Source organism: Vipera ursinii (genome assembly GCF_947247035.1).
Source record: "Vipera ursinii genome assembly, chromosome: 4".
Classification (NCBI taxonomy): Eukaryota; Metazoa; Chordata; class Lepidosauria; order Squamata; family Viperidae; genus Vipera; species Vipera ursinii.
In genome coordinates, this window is record NC_139514.1 from 17,376,106 (window position 1) to 17,390,166 (window position 14,061).

A 14,061-nucleotide genomic window follows, 5' to 3' on the forward strand; every position below is an offset into this window, starting at 1 on the left:
CAATTGGCTCATGTTTGTGAAGATTGCCATCTCCCATGGTCACACGGTCACCTTTTTCAACCTTCTGACAAAGTCAATGAGGAAGCCAGATTCATTTTACAACCATGTTGCTAACTGCAGTGATTCATTTAACACCTCTTGCAAAAAAGGTTGTAAAATGGGACGAAACTCACTGAACGACTGTCCCGCTTAGCAACATAAATTTTGAACTCAATTATGATCCTAAGTCCTAACATTCAGGACTGAAATGCTGAAAGTGGTAAATACATGAAGCTCTGATAACAATAGCAAAGAGAAGCAATATTTGGAAAATCTGAAAGAAAAACATACTTTTAACCTAACAATGAGCAATTGAGCAGTAAATTTCAGGGAGGGCATTCCAGATTGAAGTGACCACCATTAAGAAGTGTCATCTACTAAGGAATCACAAGAGAATACTCTGGTTTCTGGCTTGTGCAATTCTAGCACTCAATCCCATAAAAATCAAAGCAAACTCTAAGGTCTGTTCATTACCTAGTTTTAAATTAAAAAAAAATGTCCTGAGAAGATTCATCTTATTTTCTTTCAACTTAAATAATGTCCAATGAAATTGGCTTAAGAACATTTTTGTTCGCAAAGCAGAATGTTTAAATTCAACCAGTGAGACTTGGGTTAAGGTCTTGATGCTATAAAATCTTTTCCAAATGCAGAAGAGTAAGTGGGTAAGAGTTAGGGATGTGGAAAACATTATGCACGCAAAACAACTGATTGTAGGTGCCTGTTTTGGATGCTTTGGGTTTTTAAATCATAATCAATCCAGTTTGTCTACTTTGGTTCAAATCAAAACACAAATTTCCATTTTATGACTACTCTAGCAATATTAAATAGAGGGAAACAACAAATCATAAGTAAAAACTCTATGCTGTGCATTCTCCATTGCAAGATTTGTTTACAGATCAATATTACAAGGATCAGGCAGATTATTTTTTTGTACAATTAAGTAAGATTCAGAGTAGTCATTCTTTTTTTAAAAAAATAGTTTACAGGGAATAAATTAATCTGCATTAGACCATTTTATTTCACACTATGAAATAACACTTCTTTCAATAACAAAATAACACTTTATTTGCAAAATAAGAATAATTACAGTGTGATGTAAATAAACTGATAAATCCAAATAATCTATTTAAATCCCAAGAAATATATTCCAACTCAAACACTTGAATATCAAACTGGCTTCCAAAATTATATACTGAAGCTGTAGGTTTGGTCAAGCTTAGACATAAATGTGAAATCTCTTATAATACACTTGAAGCTTTTTTTCTTTTCTTTTTTCTACAAATGTACTGAGAACAAAAACATTAAGAGCTTTAACCTCTGGCTTAATTTTTCTTAAGAACATGCCTTACATGAAAGGCATAACTTTTGAAATTAACTTTATTTTTTGTGCAAGGCCTATTTCAAACTCACTTCTTCACTCAGACACAAATTTACATTAAAGGCTTCTATGGATTTGGAATAACCTTCTCAAAATGACAAGACACAGCCAAGCCTTGATTCTTAATGTGGATGTAAAGTTACACAACAGAGAGTACAAGAGGATATTCACACTTCTTCTTGTTTCACCAAAATGTAATTTCACAAATAGCTTCTATTTATACAGGCACAACAACTTACTGAGCACCAATTCCCAGCTTTTTTTTTAAAAAAAAATGAATACATCAATGCTCAATTATGGCCAAAACGAAAGTACTCTCAAAGTGTAATTACCACAGTAGCAAAGCAATATCATTGGTAGTGAAATGCTTTGAAGACCAGACTATCCAACACTTTTAATGAAACAAAACTACAATTCTGTTTTTTAAAAAAAGTACAAACAACAAAACACAACATTGGTAATATTTCCAAGTTCACTGCAAATGCCCTTCTCGCTGAATTCGAAGCCGCTCTTTCTCCACTTGCAAGCGTTCTTTTTCAATTTGCAGCTTTTCTGATTCAAACTTCAGGAATTGCAGCCTCTCCTTCTCAAGCTGCAAACGCTCTTTCTCAATTTTCAGTTTTTCCGTTTCTAAATCCAAAGGTTGTAGGACAGGCTTTTCTGCCTGATTTGGATCATTCTCCAAGATAGGTTTTTCACCATGCTGAGCTTCAAGTCTCAGTTTCTCCCGCTCAATTTGCAACCGCTCTTTCTCCAGCTGAAGCCTCTCATGTTCCAGGTCAATGTGCCTCAACCGCTCTTTTTCAATCTGCAGACGCTCCTTCTCAACTTGCAGTCGTTCCGCTTCAATATCCAGGCGTTGTTTTTCCAGCTCTAGCTTCTGCTTCTCCAAGCTAATCAGCAAGTGGGAATCTTCATAAGCCAGCCTAGCTTGAGCAGAACTTAGATTTCCAAATTCTTCAATATGCGTGAAATCAGGAAGATCACTTTCCTTTTTGGAATCTGGCAAAACTGAGGACAAAATCTCCTCTTCTTCCTCAATAGGAAACTAAGGAAAATAATCAGAAATTTTAATGTGTGAAACTAAATAAATATGTCTCTCACTCTAAAGTACATCTACAATTCCCCACTTAAAATTCCCCACCTGTACCTCATAACACCTTGTAAACAAAAGTACATAACCCGTTGAGCCCTGCCTTTTAAAAAAATGATTTTTTTTTCATACATTCAATAGTATTTGTTCAACAAACATGCTGTCTGAGTCTACATTCGCTTATATCAGCCCTACCACCTCTGTTAACATCACCATGTCACTATACATACACTGTAGTCATTTGTTTAGCAGTGACCAAGCTACAGGAAAAAAAGACCCATCCCTGTCAGAACATTATACCAAGCAATAAAATTTGATGAATGAAATGTCCAATTAAAAATAAGTTAAATACATTCTGACAGTTCAATCCTAAATATGTCTACATCAATTATTTATTTATTTATTTATTTATTTTTGGGACTTATATGCCGCCCTATCTCCCAAGGGACTCAGGGCGGCTTACAACAATAAAAACAACAATACAAAAATTAAAAAATGAATTAAATAACAGTCCCAAAATAAATTAACTACAATTAAAAATTAAAACATATTTAAAAACCCATCATCAATCCAGGTCAGCTTTAAGAAATTTTCAAAAGAAAAAGGACTTTTTATAAAAAGAGTCAATCATACATTTATTCAGCAAATATCAATTATTCATTTGGAAGACAGAAAAGTAATAGCTGCCGAGTAATAAGGAATTCCTCTATTTAAGAGATTACACAGTTGTTTATACAGATTGGTGTTGCTCACACAATGAATATTATAAAACACATGCTGAAGCAGGTATGTACTGAGGACTTAATCTCTCCCTAATAACAAAAATTTTAAGAGACCAAACAAATCAAAGGGATAAAATTCAAGCAGCTTGTAAGGCAACAAAAAATCAAAATATATGTGAAATTGGCAATCTGTACCACCAACAAATTCACCACTAATGTTATGAAATCACACATTGGATCATACATTGAAAAAATGTTGAAAAAGCAGGTTAGAAAAAGTTGTAATAAACAAAGAATTTCAGAAAAAATGTACTAAGTTTTCAGAAAACATGGATATCCAGTGAATCTACGGTCATGATAGCTTTCCTGCAATTAAAGCAGCTGATTGATTCACATAAGAAATAGCTAGAAAATTGCCAGCTCAGCATTTAATGATAAAAATACTCCAGTGAGTTTAGGGGCAAAGAGGATTAAGACAATTTCAGGCTAATTTGGCTACTTCCTACAAATATTTTATAATAATAGATACAAAGATTTGGCTTAGTGAATAATTCCAGTACTTTTAAAAGTTTAAGATAGTTCACATATAGTTCACATATTACATTATACATGTTTATGCGTGTATAACCAGAGCACATCCTCCATTTTTCAGTTCTGTATGAAAGAGTATTTACACCCTATTAGGTAAAAATAGCAATTTTAAAAAGTGAAAAAAGTATATATTGAAAACATTTGTTTGCTTGGATAACAGACAGCATTTTTTTTCCTCCTAAATTCTTTTCTTATTAGGACAGGTCTGTTTCTCTTCCTTCCCACATTGAGTGATCCATTGGTTGTGATAGGGATTAACCGACTGATCTGTTGCCCAAGCCAGACATTTCAAGCCTAAAGCAGGACTAGAACTCAGTCTCCTGGTTTTTAGCTTGGTGTCTTGATGGCTCTTGTTCAGACAACAGCATATTCTTTTCTACTAACTGATTGAGAGGGGAAGCTGTTTGCCTTAAAAAATTAGAATTAGTGAAGCTTATGGTCAAATAAGATTGTAAGTAATTGGACTTACAGTAGCTTCTTTTAGTTAAAAAATGCACCCCACTCCCCCAGATGTCTTATTTTGCTTTTAGCAAAATGTTCATGGGCTTTGATGAGTTTATGAATAAAAAAGGTAACTGTATATTTTTATACATTCTGTCAAACTTAGTACACAAACAGAATAATTAAGACAGCTTTCTCATTAAAAATCTACACACCGTTATTAAAATGCCAGGTTTTTACGTATTATAGAATTACTTACTTCAAAACTTTGTGGATCTTCCTCTTCTTCTTCTACTTTCACTTCAGTTAACGACCCCCCTGCTTCTCTGAAGTCTGTGATATTTTGCCATTCAAAATTAGATTCATTTGGAAAACTTATTTTCTCATCAATATCTTCATTGAGAGAATCATCCAGATCAGAGGAAGGGAGATGAAAGCCAGCTCCAACCAACTTTATGTTAGTATTCAGTCGCTTTCGTTTCATAAGGGCTCTCCAGTCAAGGTATCGCCTTTTGACTTCTGTCCCGGTCCTTTGTTCTCCTTCACCTACAGCGTTCACACATTCTGCAATTTCTTCCCAAGCCTTCCGCTTCATCTCGTTAATAGTTGTATTTAGCTGTTTGGAAAAAAGCACCTCTCTTCTTTTTCGGATTTCTTTAAGCAATGTTTGAGTCTCCTGAACACTGAAATTGCTTTTCCTTTTCCTTTTTAGTTGTTTCATCTTTTCCAGATTTCAATGTAATTCTTTCTGCAGTAAAGGGATTAATACTTAATCATCCTGGAATTCCATTTGCTTATGCATAGTAATAAGTCTTTCATTCAACTTTTTAATTTTCTCCCTTTAAATATGACTAGCAGGAATCAATTTAAATGCTGAAGTATACAGGTACTACATTTACTCAAAAGAAATTTGATTCTAAAATCAAACCATTAAACAATTGTCATGAATCAAGAGCTCCTTAATTTATTGGAAAAATGCATTTTTAAAAAGAGTATATGATGCCAATAATTAATTTTATATGGCATACTTTCCCTGGAAGACAAAAACAAAAACATTTTTAAAAGTATTGTGCTTGTTATCAAGCACATATTATCAAAGCCAACAAACTTCAAAACAAAATTATAGGCAATATCAGATGCTTCCTTAAACTTTATTGGCAAACATAATTAAGAATTGAACATTCTAATTTTGTAATTTAATACTGACAATTTTTAAAAACTGAACAACGTATTACTATCTCCAGAATTGCTGCAATAAAACTGAATTCACAAAATTCTGGAAATGATCTGTCATTAATTTTTGGAGGCAAATTTATTGGAGCAGATGTTACTGCTTACTCTATATCAGACATGTTAAACACAAGGCCCGGGGGCCAGATCTGGCCCGCAAAGTGGTTTCATGCGGCCCGCGAAGCCATCCTGGAAACAGTGAGGGAACGGCCCCCACTGTCTTGGCCCTGGCCCAGAGACCCTCCTTCTGCCAGAGACCCTCAGATCTGTCCCACTCCTGCCCAGGCCCCCATAGGCACCCTTGATGCGAATGATGTAGAGCTGGCCATGCCCACCCAGTAGGCCATATGCACTCTAGCCACGCCCACCCTGGCCATACCCACCCGGCCCCTTGAGGGCAACCGCAATGTTGATGCGGCCCTCAATGAAATTGAGTTTGACACCCCTGCTCTATATGCTAATATGACTTCAATAATTTAGTTTTTCAAGATCACCTAAGTAATCATAGAATATTATAACCATAAGAAATCAAATCCATGTCAGGAAATACTTCAATCACCAAATAAGTCCAACTATACTTTTGAAGTAACAAAATGTGATCATAAAAGCCCATATCAGCACAATACCACTGAAAAAGAAAAACAAGAAATTCAAGAAGAAACCAGCATGGCTGCACAAAAATCTCTGACATACTGAAAGACAAAAAGGACAAATTCAAAAAATGGAAAGAGGGGCACATAACTAAGACTGATTATCAGCAGACAGGCAGAACATGCAAAGATGATGTCAGGAAAGCAAAGGCTCAAAATGAAGAGAGACTTGCAACACAAATCAAGGACAATAAAAAAGTTTCTTTCAATATATTAACAAGAAGAAAAAAGTCAAGGAAACTGTAGGCCCACTAAAGCAGGGGTACCCGACCCCAGTCCGTGGACTGGCATCGGTCCGCGGCATGCCAGAAACCGGTCTGTGCAAAAAAGCTCCCCATCCACAGGATGCAGACAGCACACAAAAACACGCCCCCTCCAGTCCACGGAAAAACCTCTCTCCATGGTACTGGTTCCTGCTGCTCAAAAAGGTTGGGACCTCTGCACTAATGAGAAAAGATGGCAAGGAAGTAACAGGCAATCAAGAAAGCAGAACTGCTTAACTCATATTTTGCATCAGTCTTCACACAAAAAGAAACCATAGCCCAACATACAAAAAAAAAAACACCACTGCAAATACAAACTAGAAACAAAAATTAAAATAAGCAAGAAAATGGTGAAAGAACATCTATCCAACCAGGACCTGACAGATTACATCCCAGAGTTCTGAAGGAGCTGGCAGATGTTATCTCCAAACCATTGCACCGTACCTTTCAAAAATCCTGGAGCACTGGGGAAATACCTGAGGATTGGAAAAGGGCTGATGTAGTTCCCATCTTCAAGAAAGAAAGAAAAAAAACAGACCCAGGAAACTATAGACCAATCAGTTTAACATCAATACTTGGGAAGATCCTGGAAAAGATAATAAAAAAACAGACCTGCAAACAACTAGAAGCAAACAAAGTTATAACCAGTAGCCAGCACGGGTTTGTCAAAAACAGATCATGCCAAACCAATCTTAATTCATTCTTCGATAAAGTGACTAAACTAATAGACCAGCGAAATACTGTGGACATAGTATACTTAGACTTCAGTAAGCCATTTGATAAGGTAGACCACAATCCACTCCTTGGTAAGCTAGAAAAAGGTGGAATAGACAACATCGCCACCAGATGGATCTGTAGCTGGCCTGGCAAACTGTACTCAACGAGTAGTCTTTAACAGCACCACTTCCACATGGAGAGAAGTAAGTAGCGGGGTACCACAAGGCTCTGTCTTAGGCCCAGTACTCTTCAATATCTTTATAAATGACTTAGATGTGGGAATAGAACTCATCAAATCTGCAGATGAGACCAAACTGACAGAAGTAACCAACACCCCAGAAGACAAACTCAGGATCCAAAAAGATCTTGACAAACTTGAATAATGGGCCTTATCCAACAAAATGAGTTTCAAGAAAAGTTTTACATTTAGGCAGAAAAAAATCAAAGGTACAACTTCAGATTGGGCGAGACCTGGCTCAAAAACAGTAACTGTAAGAGGAACTGTGGAGTCCTAGTGGACAATCACTTGACTATGAGACAATAGTGTGCAGTAGCAACCCAAAAAAGGTAATACAATCCTGGGTTGTATAAACAGAGGCATAAAATCAAGATCACGCGAAGTATTGATACCGCTTTATAAAACCCTAGTAAGACAAGACCTGGAATATTGCAACCAGTTTTGGTCACCATATCACAAAAAAGATTTGGAGAGTTTGGAAAAAAATTAGAGAAGAACAGGCCTGGAGACTAAAACATGAGGACCCAGATTGTTGGGGGCAATAAGCTGACGTTGTAATAATGCTGCTGGGGGGGGGGCGAAAGCCCTAATAAGCAGGCATATACATAGAATGAAGGCTATTGCTAAGCACATTGATTTGTGCTTTAGATTGTAAGCCGCCCTGAGTCTTCGAAGAAGGGCGGGATATAAATGGGATTAAAATAAAAAAATAAAAAAAAATGCAAAAAACGGCTGCAGGACTTGGGTTTTCGCTAGTCTAAAGAAAAGAAGAAATAGGGGAGATATGATAGCAGTATTCCAGTATCTGAGGGGCTGCCACAAAGAAGAGGGGGTCACATTCACCAAAGCACCAGAGGGAAGGATGAGAAACAATGGTTGGAAACTGATCAAAGAGAGAAGCAACCTGGAATTAAGGAGAAGCTTCCCAACAGTGAGGACAGCTTGCCTCCAGAAATTGTGGGCACTCCATCACTGGAGATTTTTAAGAAGAGACTAGACAGTCACTTGTCTGAGATGGTATAGGTTCTCCTGCTTGAGCAGGTGGCTGGACTAGAAGACCTCCAAGTCCCTTCCAGCTCTATTCTATTCTATATTTTATATTATTTTTCTATCCTAAAAAGAAAATCTTTTTTTAAATCAGGGGCAATCAACCTTTTCAGTCCACAGACTAAATTTATTTAACCTTCTGGGCCAATAAAGTGCTGGTCATCCTGCTTTGGATTTGAGAATGTTTTCCAATATATAAGAATGCTGACTATCCAAGGCTGAATAAACTATATTTTTTTTCTTACAAAGCATATAGAAAAGCTTCACTAGGTTACATTATTTAGTTCTGATAAATTTCAGCATCATAACCTTAGCCTGAAAGACCAATTTTCAGGTTTAACACCACACTTGGTAATACATTTAAGCTCTCTTGACACTTAACCACCTTATTTAGAAATCAGTTTACTTGGCAGAAGACTCTCAGACACAGCTTGGGTAGAACTATCTCTTTATGTAAACCAGAATGAACCCATATGCTCTCAGCATGCAGAAAACAATGCCTATTTATAGAACTATGCTCTGGAGTTTAAATACTACACTTTTTCCTTATCATTCCAAGATAGTAGATATTTAGTTACTCTTTCAATAGATTTGACAAACAATTGTTTTATGTTAGCATATTATCTCTAGTCTTGACACTGTGTTAGCAGCTTCATTTTTAACAATAAAGACTGCACATTTTAAAATTAACTGATATGTTTTAAAATTTCAATTTTCTTAGCCAAAGAAAATATAGTAATAAATTGGGTAGTATATGAACAGGTTACACACATTTCAGGATTGAACACAAATGCGTAAGCAAAGCAGAAAAAAATAGGCACAAATGGGCACCACTTCTAACTGCAAATTAGAATGTTTTTTTAAATGACATCTGTAAATATAACCTGCATTATTTCCTTACATATAACTGTGATGCCCTTTGATTTAATTTGAAAAAGGGATTATAAACATTGTTTTATATATATAGTTTAAGTTGGAAACAAAACAACTGCTTTCATTCTGGGCTTCTAAGAACCATTATACTGAACATTACTCAGGAAAAGATCATTGTCAGAAACTTTTGGTTCCCCAAATGTTACACTGTGTAGAAGATGGATTAATACAAAGGGAGCAAGCCATATTATACACATGGGATTTCTCTTTTCTTCTAAATTTGCTAAAGTACTTTTGTCTAAAATGGAAAACTCCCTTGTCAATTTTTAGCCAAAGTCTGATCATAGTGATCCAGGAAGCTAAAAGAAAAAAGAACCACTTAGACCAGACATGTCAAACACAAGGCCCGGGGGCCGGATGTGGCCCGCGAAGTGGTTTCATGCGGCCCGTGAAGCCATCCTGGAAACAGTGAGGGAACGGCCCCCACTGCCTTGGCCCTGGCCCAGAGACCCTCCTTCTGCCAGAGACCCTCAGATCTCTCCCACTCCTGCCCAGGCCCCCATAGGCACCCTTGATGCGAACCATGTAGAGCTGGCCACGCCCACCCAGTAGGCCATATGCACTCTAGCCACACCTACCCAGTAGGCCACACCCACCCTGGCCACACCCACCCGGCCCCCTGAGGGCAACCGCAATGCTGATGCGGCCCTCAATGAAATTGAGTTTGACACCCCTGACTTAGACCTAAAGCAATGTATACCAGATAGTTTGTTGGCTTGATTCTGAAACTATTTCTGAAATTCTTTCAATCCACTTCAAAATAGCATATGTGGCAATAGACTTATCTAAAATATGTAGCTAAAATATAGATGGTAAAAATCCCATTTGGGTGGAAACATATCCAATGGGCTAAGTGCATACCCATTCTGGGAGCACTTGGAGGAAAAAAGAGAACTAGACATACACCCATTTTCTCCTTTTGCTTTCCAACCTGATGATTTTTATATATAAAAGATATTAGTAAAAGTTACTACTACTATTTTTAAATAAGGAAATAAAACATTTTCACATCTATTGGAATTTTTGAGAACCTCCCCCCCCCAAAAAAGTTATTTTTTTGTTTTGCTTTTCATCATACAATACTGATTGTAAGAATCAAAGCAATCAAAATATTATGCCAACAAGACTTATAGAAACACTATTCTGACGGCATTATATTATTTATAATATAGGCTTATGGTTAAAATCTGAAAAATTAAATTTCAATTCTTTCTACACAACACTGAACTTATATCTTTTTCTAATCTAAGGATGTATAAACTACAGCAAGGTAACAATGGACGTTCTGTCCTATATTTTATAGAACACAGTTAATTATTTCCTTTTTGAAAAAATTATACTTGGTATATTAATACAATTAATTAAACTTTAAAATCTACTGAGTTTTATTCTATAACACAGTACCTGTGTTACAGCCAACAAAAATGAAGCCTTCGCTTTTTTAATTCTCAAAATTAGTCTGAAAAAACAAAACAAAAACTTGTTCTAGGCAATTCACTTGTAATTAATTAGTTTTTCTATTTTTCATCTCACAACTGTATCTGGGATGATATGAGCAAGTCTTTCTTCAGCCAGTCCGTTATGGTGAAATCAGAGCAGTTTTAAAAAGCAGAAACAAATCAGAGACCAAAGGAAAATTTAGCCTCTTTTGTAAATTTGCTGCTCCCCACTTCACCAGTGTATTCTGTCATTTACCATCAGAGTACTGAAGAAAAGATCAATGTGGCATGACAGGAAAGTATCTTCAAGACATATGATTCTGTGTAGACTTCCTATGGATGTGTGCCACAGTACCTACATTTCATCATATGTTCTTTGAAGTATTAGTTGTTTGATCTACTTGTTTATTTGCTGGTTATTGCATCAAGCTACAGTGTGGAAAACTGTGAATTCTAGTCCTGCCTTAGCCATGAAAGCTGGCTGGATGTCTTTGGGTCAGTCACTCTCAGCGCAACTCATTTCACAGGCTTGTTGTGGAAAAATAGAAGGTATGTTGGATGTTTGCCACCTTGAGTTATTTGTAAAAACAATAAAAGGTGGGATACAAACAAATAATAAATTACATTAATTTCAATAGCATTTTTAATGCATGTGTTGTTTTTCAATTAAGAGTAGATAAAAGGTAGAACTGGATTATCTTCTAGAACTTGGGATGGTCTGTAGATTAGCAAATAAAGGTCAGTTACTTAAAAGCAATGTTTCTTGCTTAAACCCAATTTTCTTCTTTAGCCAAAAATATATAACTTAACATGAAAAAGGCTGGAACCAAAGAACAGATTTTAATATAGAAAAGTAGTAATGTTTAGTTTTGGTCTATATAAATTCCTAAATTCCTAATATTTTAATTCCAAAGGCAGAGTTTACACTGCTTTAGTTGATGGATTTTATGTATCCAGTCAAGATGAAAATGAACTCTACATACTTTGGCTTCATCCTATTATTGCAAAATATCTGCAGATTGCTACTTTTGATAATGTATTCCAACATTATCAAAATGAATAAAAACTGTTGCTACAGCTAATCTTTAAGGACTCCTTATTTTATCTTCCCCTTTGATATGGGCATCTATGATTAATAGCTAGCCACAAACTCACTATCTACAGAATTTCTTGCACAACAGCTAATTTTGAATTTAATATTCTGTAAATATATTCAAAGTTCCTTTTCTGGAACACATTTTTACATTAGTGAATATTATCTACCATTGTTGTTTGCTATTTTTCTTCTACTGGACAATCCAATCATAACCTCCAGGTTATTTAAATCTATTAATGCTCTTGAGCACTGTTAAAATGCTATCAATTTTTCTTCTGTCTTCAATACAGCTATGAAAACAGAGCTAAATAAAAACTATAAATCTCTTGAGGAACTTATGATTTGGGGAAAATGTTTTCTAGATCAATCTCGAATTCAGTCCCAGATTGCCTTGATCGTTTCTGAAATCTAAATGCCTACAGGACAAATCTAGATTTGAGGGGGTTTAGGCTATTTGAGAATGTTCAAGAAATTAAAACCTACAATAAAATTCTAAGTAGATTTAATTTTTTTGAAGGGGGAGTGGTAGTGTAGTTTTACCTTTTTGCAAATATTATTCCTTATAACTGCAAAGATAAGCGAACACCATAGCATCACACTGCTGTGGGGAAAAATCTCTTACTAATGAATAACACAACTATTTTATGCTAGAAAATGAAGAGAACAGTAAATGATTTTTAAGAGAAACTGTCTTGTTCAAAGGACTCACACATACTCAACTGGCCATATAATTTACAATTTACTCCAATCATAAAATGCTAAGTCACGTTCAGCCCATTCTAAACAACTGGGTCCATCAAGATTCTAGGCTTTACAATTTGAAACAGAGCGATTAAGAAAGTGAACCCAGCAAACCTAAAGACTGGTTGCATACTGCATGGAGTATATGGTTGGTCTACTATTTAATTTTGGCTTAAACGAGCTATTAAAACTCACAAGCCATAATTTAAAACGGATGGCAAGGTGGGCAGCTTATTTTGAGAAGCCATGGCTTAGGAAGATCAAAAAGGTCGAGCAGCTTCTGGTTCAGCCCGTTTGCTACTTTAATAGCGAAGAACACCTGAGCTCCTTCTCAAGCAGGAACCGTCTTAATAGCCCCTGGCCACTCTATTTATTTATATATATATATATATATATATATATATATATATATATATATATATATATATATATATATATATATATATATATATATATATATATATATACCTAATATAGCAGAATAAATATATATATATATATATATATATAAATACCTAATATAGCAGAATAAACCTGGGCAGAAATACATTTGTCCAGCATCCCCCACCTTCAATGGCACAGTCCAGTCTACCGCCTCAGAATTGTGCCCGTCGTTCCCGCCTTTAAAGCAATCTGAGGGAAAGGCAAAGAGAGAGGGAAGGCGTCCACCCTCCCTCTTGAAGTAGAGCGGGTGGCCGCACTTTAGAACGGGAGGGAAGGGAGCATTATCCTGCACGGCGCTGATCAGGGACAGGGGCGCGCACCGGCCTCCCTCCATCCGGCGGGCGAGCGGACGAACGAGCGACTCCCTAACGGGAACGTCGGGGGCTGCTAACCCGGGGTCGGAAGGGATGGGGAGCCCCCTGGAAAAACAGCGGCGAGCAGACGCAGGCGAGGAAGGGGGAAGGCGCCACTTCAACACCAAGCCAACAGCTCCCCTGCTCCCCACAGGCAGACGCGGCTCCTCCCCTTCCTTCCTTTCTACCCTCCCTCAGTAGCGCAAAAGCTCCTCACCTGCGCGCAACGCTCCCCCTTCGAACGCCGGCCTTTTGACCCACCCACCCCCTCCCCGCCGCCGACGGCTCGCCCGTCACTCACCGGCCCAAGCGACGCATCGATTGGGCCGAGCCCCGCGCGCGTCAGCTCGCGCGCTCCCTTGCATTCCCCAACCGCCTCCCTCCGGCCCGCCTCTTTCCTCAACTCACGCAACTCGGCTCGGCGCTTTCTCCGCCTCCTTCCCCTGCCCCTACGCCTCCTCAGGCCCTTGCTTATTGGGCGCGAGAACTGCGTGTCATCCAGAGTGGCCACTTTCATTGGCTCGCGGGGGGAGCGGGGAGGGGGAAAGAAAGAAAAAAAAAGACAGAAGCCGGTCGTCTTTTGCGTCGATCCGGTGTTTCGCCTTTGGAAGAAGTTTTAGAACTCTTCTGAGGAAACCGCTTTTTC

The 14,061-nt window shown here is 37.4% G+C and overlaps 1 protein-coding gene across 1 annotated transcript; it reads right to left on the reverse strand.

Annotated features, from left to right (window-relative positions):
* Nucleotides 1-644: 644 nt before the first annotated feature.
* MSANTD4 (Myb/SANT DNA binding domain containing 4 with coiled-coils) lies at nt 645-13,650 on the reverse strand. Its single transcript, XM_083362419.1, has 3 exons — nt 13,633-13,650; nt 4,524-5,012; nt 645-2,465 (listed from the first exon to the last, which is right to left on the reverse strand). The coding sequence occupies exons 2-3, from the start codon at nt 4,983-4,985 to the stop codon at nt 1,890-1,892; spliced, it is 1,038 nt and encodes a 345-aa protein (XP_083218545.1). The 5' UTR covers nt 4,986-5,012; nt 13,633-13,650; the 3' UTR covers nt 645-1,889.
* Between the last annotated feature and the right edge of the window lie 411 nt (nt 13,651-14,061).